This window comes from Monodelphis domestica, chromosome 4 (assembly GCF_027887165.1).
Source record: "Monodelphis domestica isolate mMonDom1 chromosome 4, mMonDom1.pri, whole genome shotgun sequence".
Classification (NCBI taxonomy): domain Eukaryota; kingdom Metazoa; phylum Chordata; class Mammalia; order Didelphimorphia; family Didelphidae; genus Monodelphis; species Monodelphis domestica.
Genome location: NC_077230.1, coordinates 420,188,106 through 420,205,580, shown reverse-complemented (window position 1 = coordinate 420,205,580; position 17,475 = coordinate 420,188,106). Strand labels below are relative to the sequence as shown.

Below are 17,475 nucleotides of genomic sequence, written 5' to 3'. Positions count from 1 at the left end.
AAAAATGTAAAGCACGTTCGCTAATCCCGAGGCCAGCCCTTTCAGTTTCTCTCCCTTCAATTTACCATTTGTCAGTTTCCTACTATGTGTAATAGACACTTAACTCGTGGTCCTGCCTGGCACATAGTAAGTACTTAATGAATAACAATATACTGAGCAGGAGAGAGAACCGAGAAAATTGGAAAGCGATCCTTCCCTTCAAGAAGCTTAAACTCTTGGATTGAGAGTCCGGCCTAAGAGATGTGGGTTCCAATCTGACCTCAGACACTTCCCAGCTGTGTGACCCTGGGCAAGTCACTTCATCCCCATGACCTGGCACTTAGGCTCTTCTCTAATAGAGGAGACAATCTATACACAGATAAGTCAATAAAAGGAAATTCAGACTGGAAATCAGGGAAAGCTCCTGGAGGTGGTGGCCAAGCTGAAATGTAAAGAGGCTAAATATGGATTCAGAGGTGAGGGGGAATAAAGCTTGACTAACAGAGGATAAGTCTGGAAAGTTACTATGGGGGGGAGATTAGCCTCTTTGGTTGGCCCACAGCCTGTGAGGAGGGGAGGCATATGAAATAGGCCTGGAGGACCAGACTGTGAAGGCCTAATGACAGCATTCATGCAGGAATTTGTATTTTACTCTACAATGAAATAGAGTAGACAAGAAGGAACCCCTGAGCAGGAGAGGGAGGGACACTCTGGAGAAGACTGGCACTGAAAGAAGGGAACCAACCAGGACCCTCTCTCCCGGGCTCTTCTTCTCCCTCTATTGGGCTCTTCGGCTCTTATGGATTCAAGGCTTATGCAGCTGATTCTCCTGGGCATCTCTATATCCAGCCCTAACCTCTCTCTTCATCTTCAGTCCCAAATCTCCAGTTGCTTCTTGGACAGCTCAAATGTCCCACTGACATTAAAAACAAAAACAAAAACCTTTATCTAGAATCAATACTGTGTATTGGTTCAAGGCAGATGAGTGGTAGGGGCTGAGCCATCGGGGTTGTGACTTTCCCAGGGTCACTTAGCTAGAAAATGTCTGAGGCCAGATTTGAACCCAAGATTTCCTATCTCTAGGCCAGACTCTCAATCTCCAGAGCCACTGAGCTCCCCACAATGAGATAATGTTTTAAACTCCTCTCTCTTATGTTAGAATCAATATAAGTATTTTGTGTCAAGCTTGGACTATGTATTGCTTGCTGATGGGTCTGCCTGGCTTAAGGCTCTCTCTGGTCCCATCTCCCCACTCAGTGGCCCCAAAGTGGCCATCCAAAAGCATAGTCTGGCCATGTCACTCCCCATCTCAGTAAATTCCTGTGGCTCCCTGCTACCAGCTGGATCAAACATATGATCCTCTGTTTGCCCAGTAAAGCTTTTCCTTGCCAAACCTCCACCTTTCCCCTCCACCCAATGGCACAGGCCTCCTTGCTGTTCCTGGAAGGAGCCACTACGTGTCATGAATGGATATTTTCACCAATTCTCCTCCCTGGACCCTCCATTCCTAGACTGCTCCCCCTCCCATCTCAAGCTCCTGTTTTCTCTGGCTTCCTTCAAGGCTCAGCTGACTTCCTGCCTCCTGTAGGAAGCCTCTCCTTCCTTTTTTTTTTTTGTTCCAAGGCAAAAGAGCAGTAATGGCTAGACCATGGGGGTGAAGTGACTTGCTCAGGATCACACAGATAAGAAGTATCTGAGGCCAGATTTGAATCCAGGACTTCCTGCCTCTAGGCCCAGACCACTAAGCCACCCAGCTGCCCCCAACAACTAACATTTATAGAGCCCTCACTGTGTGCTAGGCACTGTCCTAAGCACTTTACAAATATCTTTCGGGCTTCACAGCAATTATTATCGTCCCCATTTTACAGATGAGGAAATGGAAACAAACCGAGTTTAAGTGACTTGCCCAGGGTCACATGGCTAATAAGTGTCTGATGTCAGGTTTGCACTCAGGTCTTCCTGACTCTGGTCAGTGCTCTATCCAGTCCCTGGAGGTTGAGGAGGATACCTAGTGGGGAAGGACAGATTTTTTCGGAGCGCGACACAGGTGCATTCGTAGGCAGCTGAAGAGTCCGCAGATGGGGAGAGACTGAAGACAGAGTGGGATGACACGACGGGCAGCTTGATGGAGAAGACAGGAGGAGATGGGATGGAGGGTGCGTGTGTGCCTCGAAGAGAGATGGGGAAGCCCTTCATCCTAGACCAAAGGAAAGGAGGAGGTGGTCGGCGGCGATGGCCAATGGACGGGAGACAAGCAAGGAAAAGATGCTCCAACTGTTCTCCGTCTGAGGGAAGTGGGCAGAGAGCTGTGGAAGGCTTAAGGAGACAAGAATGGACGGAAAAGAAGTTTCGCTAGAGGAACGATGAACCAACTGGGAGGAAAGAGAGGATATAAATTGGTGTGGGCCGAGGCCGTCTAGTGACAGAAGGCCTGGGATTTAGGAAGACCCAAATTTGAATCCTGTCACAGTCACTTCCTAGTTCTGTGCTCCTGGGCAAATTACTAACCCTACCCATAGCCTCAGTTTCTTCATCTGTAAAATGGGAGCGATAACAGGGTGGTCGTGAGCACCTAAAATGCTTTGTAAACCTTAAGCTTGCTATTTGTTGTTATTATTATTATGTATTAATTATTAACCATACATTATAATTATATATTATATAGAATTATATAGAATATAATAAATAATAGTGTTATAATATTTAAAATATTAAATTGATATTTATTGTTGTAATCCATTATTTTTTACACAATATAGACCATATCATAATCTAGAATATAATCAATATTAGTATCATAATGTATAAAATATTAAATTATGCAATAATTATACAAATATATGATAGACTATAATGTAGAATATAATCAATAATAGTATTGCAATATTCAAAATATTAAATTGTCATTTATTTTATAATTATTTTTATAGAATAGAATATAGAATATGTCATAATCTAGACTATAATCTATAATCTTGGTATCATAATGTATAAAATATTAAATTATTATGTCATAATTATACAAATATAGGATAAAACCTATAATGTAGAATATAATCAATAATAGTATTACAATATTCAAAATATTAAATTGTCATTTATTTAATAATTATTTTTATAGAATATAGAATATGGTATAATCTAGAATATAGTCAATATTAGTGTCATAATATTAAAAATATTACATGATTTATTATGTCATGATTAATTATACAAATATATGATAACACCTATAATGCAGAATATAATCAATAATATGTAAACTATGACATTATTGTTATAATTAGATAAAATATAGAATTAGACTGTCCAATTGATCCTTCTTCCATTGTTATTAATTCAATGATTTAATCAGCAGAAGCAGGGCAGGAGGGAGGGTTGGCCTGTGATAGGCCATGGGGGGTGCCAGAGATGCCGGGCTGGCAGATGGTGTCCATCACCTTGGTTTACCCAGGGGCCAAGCTAGGGAAGGGAGGAGAGTGTATCCAGCGTCCAAGAGGTGGAGGGGGGGTTGCAGGTTACGGTGGTGCTCTGGGGGTCTGGGCTTAGTCCGGTGCTGTTTAACGTTTTAATAAATGATTTTCAGAAAGAAGGTTTGCAAACCCAACCCCGATGCCTGATGGTCAAATAGAATGATAGTACTGTTATTGTAACAAAGGGCAAAGCCTAGCTCCCGCCTGCCTGCTAGGCAGATCCCCTCACCTCTGTTTGCCTCAGTTTCCTTATCTGTACAATGGGAATAATCTTAGTACCTGCCTCCAAGGGTTGTTGTGAGGATCAAATGAGATAATACTTGTTTTTTTTAAGACGTGCTGAGCATGAGCTTGGTGCCTGGCACGTTTGTTTCATTCTTCAGTTATGTTGGACTCTTAATGACCCTCTATGGGTTTTCTTGGCATGGATTCTAGAGTGATTCACCATTTCCTTCTACAGTGGATTAAAGCAAATGGGGGAAGTGATGGGCCCAGGGTCACCCAGCTAGTGTCTGGGGCTGGATTTGAACTCAGATCTTCCTGACTAACCCCATTGCTGACTAGCTACCAAGCCACCTAACTGCCTCCATATGCCTTCTACTATGCCAGGTACCTAGTAGGTTATTTATTTATGTACATGTTGATACGATTTTCATAATATTTTCCTGATATTTTGCAGTCCATGTTCTCACCTTTCCCTCCTCTCCTCCCTCCTCCCCATGAAAGCAGGTAATATCGAATAGGTCATCCATGTGTACATGGTAGATTCTGAATGCTCCATCCATCCATCCATCCATCCATGCCTTTGCCCTCTGAATCCCCTCCATTCAGTGATTTCCACTGACATGGGATTGGTGGCTTGGAGATCTCTTCTCAGCAAGGAATTCCTCTGTATTTTGCCGAGGAGGACCCTAAGGTGCCAAGATGGGGAGTCGTTACTCAGGGTCAGGCACTGAGTCAGTAGAAAAGCTGAATGGATTTGGGGGTGAAAGGATGGCAGTTTCTTAGAGATGATCACCTCCTCATGTTGCAGATGGAAAAACTGAGGCCCAGAGAAGTTACTGGACTTCCCCAGCATCACACACAGTCAATCATTAAAGGAGGTGAACCAAAATTCAAACTCAGATCTTTGGGCTCCATTTCCCTTGCTCTGCCCACTCTACCACATTGTCACTATCTTGAAACTGCCTTTGGAGATACCCTTTTCTTCCTTCCTCTCTCCCTCCCTCCCTCCCTCCCTCCCTTCCTTCCTCCCTCTCTCCCTCTCTCCCTTCCTTCCTTCCTTCCTTCCTTCCTTCCTTCCTTCCTTCCTTCCTTCCTTCCTTCCTTCCTTCCTTCCTTCCTTCCTTTCTTCCTTCCATCCTTTCTTCCTTCCTTCCTTCCTCCCTCCCTTCCTTCTTTCCTTCCTCCCTTCCTCCTTCCCTCCCTCCCTCCTTCCCTCCCTCCCTTCCTTTCTCCTGCCCTTCCTCTGAAATCTTTGGTCATATTTTAGCCATAAGTGGACTCCCTGCTTTTTTAGGGGGGGCACATCCTCTACTCCCTCCCTCCCTCCAACCTAAGACCTGGCCCAGTGTGCCTTCTCCATAGTAGGTGCTTAGGAAATAAAGGTTTTCTTCCTTGTATTCCATCCTAGCTCGGCAGGCTGAAATAGCCTGAGAAAATGGACCAGCCCGGGATCCTAAGCTAGGCAAACTTGAGCCCTTCCTGCTCAGGGGAGAGCCTGCAGGCCTGGCTATGGGCCGGCCTTTTCCCAAAGGAAGAGAAGGTCACCATTTCTGTTATGAAAAGAGATGTTTGTCCTTGCTGAGATGTGTGTGGGTTATTGATGTAATTGGCTGTGATTGTATTGATGCCAGTAGCACTAGTTGAAGCAGCTGAGTGGCGCAGTGTCTGGAAGACCTGAATTTAAATGGTGCCTCAGACACTTTCCAGCTGTGGATTAACTGCTCTGAGCCTCAGTTCTCTCATCTGTAAAACGGGAGCAATAACAAAAATTATCTTGGGGTTCTTATGAGGCTCAAATAAAATACCATTTTAAAAGTGCTTTAGGGGCAGCTAGGTGGCTCAGTGGATAGAGAACAAGACTTGGAATTGGGAGAACTTGGGTTTGAGTGTCACCCCAGACACTTCCTGTGTGATCTTGAGCAAGTCACTCTATCTCAATTGGCTAGCCCTTACCACTCTTCTGCCTGGGGACTGATACTTAGTATTGATTATAAGACACAAGATGAGGGTTAAAAAAAAAAGAATTGATACCCTGAATCAGTTCCAAAGTAGAAGAGCAATGCGGGTGAAGTGACTTGCCCAGGGTCACACAGCTAGGAAGTGTCTGAGGCCAGATTTTAACCCAGGACCTCCCATCTCCAGACCTGGCTTTCTATCCACTGAGCCACCTCACTGCCCCCTTAGTATTAATTCTAAGACAGAGGATACAGGTTTAAAAAATAAAATACAAAATAATAATCAGCGGGGCATTTGTTTTGTCTTGTTACTTGGTGCTTATCATATACAACACCTTCTAGTTCTTTTCTTGGGGAAAAAAATGCTTGAGGCTCTAGGAGAGTCGCCACTTAACTGGCTTCTCTCATTCCAGATTGATTTTCCTCCATTCTCACACCCCCCCATCTTTGGAACCCCTTTGATTCATCTTGGTTGGGTCTCTGCCAAATCCTCTATTTGCCTGTCCAAGGAGGATCTAGAAGGCATCTGGCCATCGAACTTCCTGTAGTGTTCTGGTATCATTTATGATGGCAATGTCTAGTGGATACGACTTCCCGCGTGGAGCGCCAAGAGTTCCGTTCATGTGTGCAGGGAAAGGGGCTCACTGTATGCCCTCAGCTAAAACCTGAAGGAACCCAGGGAGATGGTAGTGTCCTCTACAGCCATTGGGAAGTAGGGAAGAGGATCCTTTTGCGAGAAAGGGTGTCTGTGGGATGTCACAGTCAGCTGGAGATGCCCGAGAGGTGAGGGCCTATCTGGGTAGAGAGAGCACAGACTTTGAGGGAAGAAGATTTCAAAGTTTCTGCAGAGTAAAATACCGAAAGTATGCCCAAAGTCTTAGACTAAATTAATACCTCCCCCCAAAGAACTGGGGGGACGTGAAACTAGGCCTATTTTCTCCTCTACTTAGATTTTTATGAAAATAATACATTGATAGGACTACAGGAAAGGACCAGGCAGTATTGCATAGTAGCTACAATGAAGACTTTTGATTTTAAATCTCTTCATTTCCATTATGGCCTTCTCCCAACTTTATCTCCCCTTATAACACGGGGGAAGGAAGGTTAGCAAAACTAAGCCCCAGCAGTCACATCCAGTTGCATCCCTGAGCCTATGACAAGATGTGCCATTTTCTGCATCCAGAGTCCCCCACCTCAATAAAGAAGAAGAGAGGGGAGATCCATTCTCGTATTTCTTCTCTGTGACTAAGCTTCCTCATAATTCAACAGCATTCAGGTTTTTGTGTCTGTTATTTCTGTCTTTATTGTGTGTATGTTTTGTTTTGTTTTTACCTTCCATCTTAGAGTCAATACTGGGTATTGGTTCTTTTTTTAAAAATTTTATTTATTTCCTTAATTGCGTATTGGTTCTAAGCCAGAAGAGTGGTCAAGGCGAGGCAATGAGGGTTAAGTGACTTGCCCAGGGTCACAGAGCTAGGAAGTATCTAACCACTGGATAGCTTATTTTCTTCTTTTAACCCCTCACCTTCCATCTTAGACTCAATACTGTGTATTGGTTCTAAGGCAGAAGAGTGGTCAAGGCGAGGCAATGAGGGTTAAGTGACTTACTTAGGGTCACACAACTAGGAAGTGTCTTGAGGTCAGATTTGAATCTAGGACCTCCTGTCATCTTTATTGTTATAATCACTACATATCTAGTTCCTCCGGTTCTGCTTTTGTGATGCTGTACCTCTCTGAAAGAAAGAACAAGAATTCAATGACTTTGTTCCACTTTGTAATAATATCAGGTAAGGCATAAAACAAAGAGGGAGATGTATGTTTGCCAGAAGAGTCTGCTGCTGCCACAGAGAAGATACAGTGCAGAATGCAAGTGGAAGAGAGATCCCCTCTGTGGGTTTTAAAATTAGTAATCAATAACTAAATATGATATATTTTTTAAGTTTTATTAACAATAACTAAAGCAAAAGAACTGCTTGACTTCAGCCTGGTGGCAGGTCTAAAAAGAGGTCAAGGGAGGAGTTACAGCCACTTAAATACAATCACGCAAAATGTGGGGATGCAGGAAAATGGAATTTTGGGAAATTCTAAGGGACTTCTGGGGGATGAAGTTCAAAGGCTCAAAATCTCCATTTATACACCTCTCAATAGTGAAGTCTACCTACCAGATCTCTGCTGACCACACCAGACCCAAGAATGTTGCAGAGCCTTCTGGATGAGAACCAGAGCAAATCAAGAGTTTATCCTAATCTTTCACCTAAAAAAAAGCCAAGTGGACGAATACCAACTATCCGGATTATGACAAACAGGGACGATCTATAAGCGCTTGTTTATATATATATATATATATACACATACATATATATATATGTGTGTGTGTGTGTGTGTGTGTGTGTGTGTGTGTGTGTGTATATATGTACCTCTGACAGACATTTCAAGTGGATAATAAATTGGGACCACGTTTGAACAAAAGGGCTGAAGAATTGTTCTTTTTTCCCCCCATGGTTACATGATTTATGTTCTCTCCCTCCCTTTTTCTCTCCCCCCCTTCTGGAGTTGACAAGCAGTTCCACTGGGCTATCCATGTTATTATCACTCAAATCCTATTTCCATATTATTCATTTTTGTAATAGAGTAATCTTTTAAAGCCAAAACCCCAAATCACATACCCATATAAGCAAATCATAAATAATATGTTTTCTTCTGGATTTCTACTTCCACAGTGAAGAATTGTTCTTTTAATAACCCCAAACTTCTCTCTAAAATGGAGACCCATCTTTTTACTACTAACATCTACCTGCATTGTTTATTTGAGTACAAGACATGGAACACTACAGTCTCCTAACAAATTGAAAATGAGTATCACTCAAAGGGCAGCAGAGCAAAACATGGTGTATGTGAGCATAAGCAACCCTTGGAGTGGAGGGGCACATGGTACCTGTGAGCGTGAGTATATGACTGGAGTGGAGGGGCACATGGTACCTGTGAGCGTGAGTATATGACTGGAGTGGAGGGGCACATGGTACCTGTGAGCGTGAGTATATGACTGGAGTGGAGGGGCACATGGCTAGTGTGACATGAGTATCCCCTGGAGGGCACTAGAGGGGCAGATGGTGCATGTGAGGGAAATGCATGTAACTCATTCCAAACAAGATATTATGAGGAAGAATTGGAATAAGGGGAATCATCAAAGACACGTAGGATTAAAAAGAAGGGCTGATGGGCAGCTGGGTGGCTCAGTGGATTGAGAGCCAGGCCTAGAGATGGGAGGTCCTGGGTTCAAATCTGGCCTCAGACACTTCCCAGCTGTGTGACCCTGGGCAAGTCACTTAACCCCCCATTGCCTAGCCCTTACCACTCTTCTGCCTTGGAACCAATACACAGTATGGATTCTAAGGTGGAAGGTGGGGGTTTAAAAAAAAAAAAGGACTGGTCACTTGGTGAGAGTGAGGTCCTCATGTATCTCATTGGTACTCTCTCTGTGGGTGGACAATGGTTGGACCTCCTGAGATGAACTTGTGAGAAAGGATGTGGTCAAATGGGACAGAGGATGGGCAGACTGATAGGTTAAAGTCTTTTTCATTGAAAGGCATACCAAAATGGAGATTATACTGAATTTAGTTTAATAATGGATGACTTCAATGCAAATAGAGAATAGGGGGAAATACAGGAAACCATTCAGGAGTAAGAAATGAAAGAGACCAAATGCTTGTCAGCTTCACCAAAGCTCATACCTGGATATAACAAATACTTTCTTCATGGAGAGGAAATGTGGCCCTCTGAGGGGAGCCCTCCCCCGCCCAAATGTGCAAAAAATGTAGTTCATTCTATTCTAGTAAATAAGAGATGACTTGTTTTGATTGGTTAATGGAGCCGGATACTCATTCTGGAGAAGAGAAGCCTGCCGTGGTGGGAGGAGGAAGGAATGATAGCTGTCTTCTAGTGTTTGAAGGGATGTTCTATGGAAGAGAGATTATTCAGGATAAATCAATCAATTTGAGCATTTATTAATGACTTACATTGTGCCAAGCACTGAGCTGGTGATACAAAAAAAAGGCAAAAAAATCCCTGTTTTGTTTGTTTTTTAAACACTTACCTTCTCTCTTGAAATCAATACTGTGCATAGGTTCCAAGGCAGAGGTCAAGTGACTTGCCCAGGGTCACACAGCTGGGAAGTGTCTGAGGCTAGATTTGAATCCAGGACCTCCCTTCTCTACGCCTGGCTCTCAATCCACTGAGCTATCCTGCTGCCCCCAACAATCCCTGTTTTTGAGAAGCCAGCAGGCTCAGTGGTGACAGTAGGGATGGGGATGGGGTGGACAGAAGAAACAGCCCCAAGAGTAGGTACAGAAGGAGTGGAAAATGGAGAAAAAAGCCAATTTAGGCCAAGTATCAGGAAAAACTTCTCAACAATTAGAACCATCCCTAAATAGAGATAGTAATAGAGGTGACATCCTCCCCCTTCCCTTAGTGGAGATCTTCAAGCAGAACCTGGACAACCTGTTATTGGGTATGTGCAGGTGGGGATGCTTGTCCAGATGTGGGTTTGTACTTGGCTGTTGAGGGTCCTTCCACCTTCCAAACTTTGTGATTAATTTTGGAATCAGCAGTTGGTTTTCATTCAGGCCACCATCATCTTAGAGCAAAGTTACCCCGTCAAGACCAAATAAGAAAAAAACAAAAATGGGAAGACAGGTACATCTGAGAACGCCTCCAACTTAACCTATTTAAATACTCTGCTCACACTCAAAATTGGAAATGGGTAAAAGAACAGACATCAACACTGTACCATTTTGTTCATTAGTTTAATCAACATAATAAATGCATTGCGTCCTCAAGGAACCCAAAAGACCCTAGGAACTGCCTTAGTCAGCAAATACTTGATCTTCTCGCCATGCAAAGACACACTGAAACCAATGGCAAGACAAATTTAGAAATATGAGCTCATTTGTAGAATTTTATAGGAGAGGATGGTGAAAGATTATGAGCAATGCTGCCTCATAAAACAGGGAGAAATAGTAGAGGATGAACAAGTTTACAGACAGCCTGGGGAAAGACCTAATTAAGACATATAAGGATGAAACTAGGACCACCAACATAAAAAAAATGGAAAAAAATCTCTAAAAATGGTTATTATTACAAAATTTTCCCCATCAATGACAGAGAAACCACCTATTGAGATTCTACTATCACAGTCTGTGATGTGTGCATAAGAGAAAATGAAAAGATTATTATTAAAAATAATTAGTAGAATGAAAGAAAACAAAGTTAAGGAAGAAGCATTTATTAATCACCCACGATCCGCTATTTTGCCCTCAAGGAGCTCACTCTCTAAAAGGGGAAACGGCATGGAAACAACTACATACAAATAGAACATATACAGAGTAAATTGGAGGTAATCGCATGAAGAAGACAACTGTTTAGGGGGGTCCAGGAAAGATTTCTTACAAAAGGTAGGATTTTAACCAGGACTGAAAGAAAGCCAGGGAAGCCACATCATTCTCCAGATCCCTCCTAAAAGAGAAGACACCAGCTCTTGGAAGAACCATGGATTGCATTATTTTTGAATCAGAAGGCAGCCAAGAAAACCCCCAGTTTCCCATCTCTCCAGGTCCTTCATGAGGAATGGTCTATATGCAACCTGGGAGGGCAGCCTTGATGAAAGCATGAGAAGGGAGCAAGCAGGCTTTCACAAACAATCTTCTGCACTGGACCACCTATTTACAGTTGTTTAGGTGACTGAAAGGTCAACAGAAGACGGTCTCACAGGCTCATAGGTCACTGGTTATGGGGGGAAAAGCCCCAAACTGAAGACTAAAACATGCCTTTCAAGGCTTTTCTCCAACAGACCTTGTCTCGTACTGGTGTTGAAGTAAGCCAAGAGATATTAAGTGTTTGATATGTGTCCGTGCTAGGGATACAAAGAAAAATCCTTGCCCTGTCAGGGGGAGATTTGGAGTAAACAACTACACATAAACAACATCTAGACAGAGTAACTAGGAGAGAATCAACCGAAGGGAGCCATGAGGGCTCATCCAGAATTCTTTGGAAAATGTAAACAACAAAGAGCTTGTTTGTTTTGTTTGCTTGTTTGTTCTGAAACCCTTAACTTCCAACTTAGAATGGATACTGAGTATCAGCTCCAAGGCAGGGACCAAGGGATGGAATCCAATTTTTTTAACCCTTACCTTTTGCCTGAGAATCAATGCCATGTATTGGTTCCAAGACAGAAGAACAGTAAGGACTAGGCAATGGGAGTGAAGTGACTTGTCCAGGGTCTCACAGCTAGGAAGGGTCTGAGGTCCAATTGGAACCCAGGGCCATCTCTAGGTCTGGCCCTCAATCCATTGAGCCACCCATCTGCCCCAGAAATACCTTTGTTTGACAAAGTTCTTATTACTGCCAGTCAAGGCATCAAATACTAAAATAACCGACCCAAAAGGTTTGCCACTCCTGGAGGACTTCCAGTTTGTGGACTGATAATCCAAGATGGATTCCCTCCTGGCGACCAAGCCTCCAAGTGTCATGGCAGCATGGCAGATGTCTGTGCTGACCAGAGCTGCCTCCCCAAGAGATTTAACTAGGCAGACCCGAGCTGAGGAAGCACGTGGTCCTTTGGCAAGAGACCGTACAGCGAGCCACGAAGCGAGGGGGAAGCCGCAGAGCTTCAACGATCCCGGCTTCTCCCTGAAACCGCAGCCCGTCCTCGCCCAGCAGCGACGTCCGTCTGGACGTGCTCCGTGCTCACGGGTCATCAAACACCAGCATAAAGAATTCGAGCCCAGAGTTCCCTGGAGGGCCACAGAGTAGAGCCGGGAGAGGATATTGTGGGGAACGGACAGGACTAGAGGCTGGAGAAAGTTGGAGAGCCCTGGAGGAGGCTGGGAAGAGAAGGCACCCAGGGGGGCTCTTCATGCCGGCTGAATTCATTGAGATTCGTTTTCCTCCCTGGACTTGCCTTTACTCTGTTCCTGTTGCCATTCCTTCACCCTTTGGTCCTTAAGGGACCCCGGGGAGATGCCACCCGGAGCACAGGCGGGGTTCTCTGTCCCCGAGACCCCCCTCCGGCGCAGAGCATTCCCTGGAGGACCACCTGTCCCCCGAGGAAAGGGGATCCCCCCCACGCATGGATCCGGCTGGACGTCCATCATAGAATTCCTCTAAAGGTTCACCTCGGATCCCAACCATAGTAACCCCCCCCCCCCCCGTTTATTCCAAAACGGTTCCTTTTTCCTCCCTCTTCTCCATCCAGGAAGAGCCGGGGTCTCGGGCCTTCTCCCTACACCCAATCAGATCCGAAGGAAACAAGGGGCCACCCTCCAAGCTGGGGCCCCAGCGGGCTCCCGCAGGCGAGGGCAGCACTGCGCCCGTTTTACAGTCTAGGGGGGAGCAGGTCCGGGGAAGACACCCAGGGAGGGTGCGGGGCCTTGGCCCAGGGGCAGCGCTAGGGGCACAAGAGAGCCCAGAGAGGAGGCCGACTCTTCCTGCTCCAATCTGATTTTATTGAAAAGGAAACATACAAAAATCATGTACAAAAAAATTAACCAAACATGTACAGAAAATTCATTCCAGTATCTACAGCACACAGCATCATGTACAATCTATTTACACGCCCCCCTCCCGTCCCCCCCGCCCCCCGCCCCCCCCTGCCCCCCTTGGGGAATGCCAGCTGAGCCTTCTGCCCCGCCTCCGGGGGCGGGTCTCGGGCGCTCCGGGCGGGGGTCCTTCTCCCCCTCCCCAAGGAAATGAAAATGGGGCAGGTTACCTGCCGGCTCAGGAAGGGCAGGCTGGCTCTCCACAGCAGAGACTGGCGGCTCTTTCCCTCTGGGAAGCTAGTGGTTCGTTTTTGGCTCATTCCAACAAGGCAGGGAGCGAAGCACCAAAGGCCGGGAAAGGTGGGGGGAGACGGCACGGCCCGCCGCGGCCCTTCCTGAGATGGCAGGAGGCGAGGGGGCGGCCCCTCCCCCGCCGTGCACCCCTCCTGCCCCTCCTCCTCAGGTCCCTTCTTGGTCAGTGTCCAGTGTCCGGTCAGAACCCCCCCGCCCCCCCACCGTCCTCCCGGGCCATCCGGGCGGGGCCTTTTCCAGGGCTGGACCCAGAGTCATTCGCCCCCCCAGCGGCGTCCGGGGGCCCGTCTCAGATTCGCTACATGTTGCCAAGAGTCCACAGGAAGCGGGTCGGAAGGTCCTGCCCTCCAGACCTCCTCTGGCCGCCCCCCACGCGGTGTCCTGTGAGCCAGCCCGGACGCTAGTTGGGCTCCACGTCCGGCATCCGGTTCCTTCGCTGGGGGGTCAGGAGCCCCGAGATGAGATTGTACAGCAGCCTCCAGGGCGACAGGTGGCGCCTCTGCTCCTCCTCCCGTCTCTGCGGACAAAGGGGGGCACCGAGGGTCAGGGAGCGCCCGACGTCCTGGGTGGCCTTCAAGTGGCCGGGTGACCCTGGGCCAGTCACTTCACCCCCATTACCCAGCCCTCGTGGCTCTTCTGCCCTGGAACCCACCCATAGATGGAAGGGGAGGATTAAGAAATAGAATCATAAACATAAATAATGGGGGCCTCTAGGGGGCTCCACTAAGGAGTCAGGAAGACCAGAGTTCAAATCCAGACACCTGTGTCTTCAGGGACATGGGCATGGAGCAGCACCTTCCTCCCAGGGCTGCTGGGAGGCGCTAGAGAGAATAATAAAAGCTTCCATCTTAGGAGTGCTGCGGGAGGGGGAAGTGACTGTGCCAGGGTCACCCTGCCAGGAGGCTCTGCCCCCCAGAGGAAAGGGGCTTCCCAGCCGGAGAGGTCGGCTCGGAGGATTTGGGGGGGGGGGGAGGACTGGAAGCAGGCAGAGAGCCAGAGCTGGGGAAGCTGGCAAGCCCAGAGGCCCGTGCGGGGTCAGGGCCCGGCTCTGCCCCCTCCCTCGCCCAGACGGCTTGTTTGTTCTGGGCAGGCGCTGAGCCAGCATCAGCAGGCGGGAAGTCGAGCCGAGGGGGAGGGGAGGGGGAGGAGGAGGGAGCAGGGAGAGGGAGGCAGGCATTTACCAATGCTGACTCACTCGCTATAAATAGCCCAAGATATATGAGCCTCCGGAGCCGCCGGCCCCTTCAGTCCCAGCCTGGGCTGGCCAGGGGAGGAAGTCGGGAGCGGGCCTCGCCTCCCCTCCCCCGGCGGCCGCCCGGCCCCCACCACACCCCCTCGGCCCCCGGCTCCCGAGCGCGGGCCAGGGCCGAGCTCCTCCCGCCTCTCCCCAGGTGTGAGCCCGGCCAGCCCCTTCTCTCTGCCCTCACTCACCCGCTGCTCGTACAGGGCGTTGAGGTCATCGGCCATCCTGCGCAGCTGGGCGCCGATCTCCCGGTCCTGCTGCTCGCCTTGGTCCCCGTGCTCCGGGCCTAACACCCCCGGGGGGCCGCCAGACATGGGGGACGCTCCCTGGGGCTCTCCCTCCTGTCCCCCCTCCTCCTCGGCAGACCTCGGGCCCAGGGAGGGCAGGGAACCTAGGGAAGTCACAGGGAGGCAGTCACACCCCAAGATCCCCGCCGCTGGGCACTAAAAAGGGGGGCCCTCTAGGGGCTACTGGGGTGCCCCCCCCCCGCCCATTTGGACGTTTTCCCCCAGGCACCGGGTTGGACACATTCATTGATTCAACAAGTATCAGGGGTCAGCCACAGAGCCCGGGGCCGGGTTCGAGTCCCGGGGACCTGGGGGTGACCTTGGGGCCAAGCCCCCTCCCTTCCCGGGCTCTGGGGAAAGAGAAGGGGTGCAGGGCCGGTGGCTGTGCCAGACGGAGAGTTCTTAACAGCACTGGGAGAAGCTCGGGAGTCTCTCCGGGGATTCTGGGGGTTCAGAGCCTGGCAAAGGGGACCTGAAAAGCCCCCAGGCTGGGGGGGTCCCCAGCACTCTCGCGCTAGGCTTTCTGGGGACCGACTGGGAGCCTGGAGGCAGCGGCGAGCCCACAGGGAGCCCTCGGGCTGGGACAGTTTGGGAAAGTTCGGGCAGCAGCGGCAGCGCGGGAGGGGGGCGCTCCTGGGGGAGGGGGAAGCCCCCAACCCCGCCGCCCTCCCCAGGCTCCCTAGCCAGGATGCACCAGAGGGAGGAGACGGGAAACAAGAACAATCCTCTCTAGGCTGGAGCTCGGGAGGGAAACTTGGAAGCGGATAGCGGGCGGGCAACACAGGGTTAAGCGCTCGGCAGGCAGGCCGGCAGGCAGGCAGGGGACCTTTAACCCTTTCGGGCTGGCTCCCACCGCCACCCTCCCTTCCTCGGGGGAATTTCCAGAGCGGAGCTCTCCGGGCAGGGGGAGGGGCACTGGCCTGGGAGAAGAGGGGGTCCCTCGAGGACCAGGGAGAAGACCTCAAGTCAGACTGCAGGAAGGACCAGGTTCCCCCCGAGCCCCTGGCCACACCCTTCCCAGGACCCCCCCAAAGAGCCCGGGCCGGGGGTCGGCCCCCCCTGCTGCCCAGAGCTCTTCCCCAGGGGAGAGGGGAGCCCCCGAGTCTCCCTCCTCTCTCACGCCTGGAAGCCCCGGAGGAGAGGGTGCGGACCGAAACAGCGGACCGGCCCGGCCAGAAAGTCCCCAAGACCACCCCCATCCCGGGCAGACAGGGGAGGGAGCGCCCCTTCCCACTCACCGCTTTGGCCCTGGTTGCCGGCCGCCGGGCTCCTGGCCGCCCGTGCCCAGCGGGGGCCCCCATAGGCACGGGGCTGTCGCGTGCAGAAGTAAGCGAGGGGCAGGAGGGAAGAGGGTGCCAGCGCTGGCCCCGGGGCTGGGCACATGGAGTCGCCAGAGGGGTTCAAGCCGGCCTCACAGAGGCTGCAGGAGACCGCAGAGGGCATGAGCCGGCCCAGGGGGAAGGTCCTGGGGCTCTCCCGGGGCAGCCCCTCCACCGGCTCCGGAGAGCTGCCATCCTGCTGGGCTCTGGCCATGCCCCAGTGGGGAGGGAGCCTGCGGAGGGACACAGACAGGTGGGCGGAGCAGGTGAGCGGCGGTGCCACCCCTCGGGCCCGGCCCCGCCTCAGTTTCCCCAGTCCGGCCCCGCACTCACAGCGGCAGCAGCAGCGCGGTGACAGCGGCCCCCGCTCACGGCACGGCACGCGCACCCCCAGCCGCGGCGCACACTCACCACTGCGGAGGCCCACGCCGAGCCCCTGGAAAACAACACGCCCAGTGGCACGCGCCCGCCCGGCCGTGCCCCTCGCCCGGCCCCCAGCCCCGCCGCCCCCCGCCGGCTCCGGGCGCCAGGGGGCGCCGCGGGGCCGCACACCCATTGTTTGTAAACAAACCCACAGTCCGCGCGGCCGCACCTGCGGCAGCTCGGGGCGGCCCCGCTCCCGCCCCCCCAGCGCTTCTCCGCCTTACTCACCCCGGGGGCATGAACGCGCCTTCGGGGGCGGGCCTGAGGGGCTGTCAGGCGGGGTCCGGGCCGGCCCGGGGGCGCCTGGCTCCGCGCTGCCTGCTCTCCACCGCTGCCTCTGCTGCTGCCTCTGCTGCTGCTGCTGCTGCTGCTGCTGCTGCTGCTGCTGCTGCTGCTGCTGCTGCCGCCACCTCTGTCGCCGCCGCCGCTCGCCACTGCTCCCGCTCCCGCTCCTGCTGTGGCTCCCGCGGGCCGCACGCATGTGTCTTGCGCCGCCGGCTCCCAGGCTGGTTCTGCCGCGGCCGCCGCCGCCGCCGCCTCGCGCTGCAGCCGCGCGCCCCGGCTCCCGCGTGACGTCACCGACCGCCCCGCCCCGCTCCCGCCCCCCGCTCCCGCCCTCCTGCGGCCGTCTGCGCCGAGGCAAGTTGGGACTTGCCAGCGCCGGGCTGCTGAGGCTGCGGCGCCTGCTGCGGCTCCCACCGCCCCGCCCCGCCCCGCCCCGCCCGAC

At 50.7% G+C, this 17,475-nt stretch overlaps 1 protein-coding gene across 2 annotated transcripts; it reads right to left on the bottom strand.

Moving 5' to 3' along the window:
- Nucleotides 1–13,110: 13,110 nt before the first annotated feature.
- Nucleotides 13,111–17,119, bottom strand: BBC3 (BCL2 binding component 3). Of its 2 annotated transcripts, XM_001373073.4 has the most exons (5): nucleotides 16,977–17,115; nucleotides 16,659–16,761; nucleotides 16,245–16,558; nucleotides 14,908–15,110; nucleotides 13,111–13,993 (listed from the first exon to the last, which is right to left on the bottom strand). In XM_001373073.4, exons 3-5 carry the CDS (start codon nucleotides 16,537–16,539, stop codon nucleotides 13,877–13,879), a joined length of 615 nt encoding a protein of 204 aa, XP_001373110.2. In that variant the 5' UTR covers nucleotides 16,540–16,558; nucleotides 16,659–16,761; nucleotides 16,977–17,115; the 3' UTR covers nucleotides 13,111–13,876. The 2 variants fall into 2 exon arrangements, with proteins under 2 accessions (XP_001373110.2, XP_056652227.1); XM_056796249.1 differs by lacking the exon at nucleotides 16,659–16,761 and having other exon boundaries at nucleotides 16,977–17,119.
- Between the last annotated feature and the right edge of the window lie 356 nt (nucleotides 17,120–17,475).

Excerpts from the sequence above, each read along its gene's own strand:
- BBC3 (XM_056796249.1), bottom strand. Across the intron at positions 15,111-16,244 it reads CGGCAACCAGGGCCAAAGCG|GTTCCCTGCCCTCCCTGGGC; the intron begins GTGAGTGGGAAG and ends TGACTTCCCTAG. Across the intron at positions 13,994-14,907 it reads ACGCCCTGTACGAGCAGCGG|AGACGGGAGGAGGAGCAGAG; the intron begins GTGAGTGAGGGC and ends CTTTGTCCGCAG.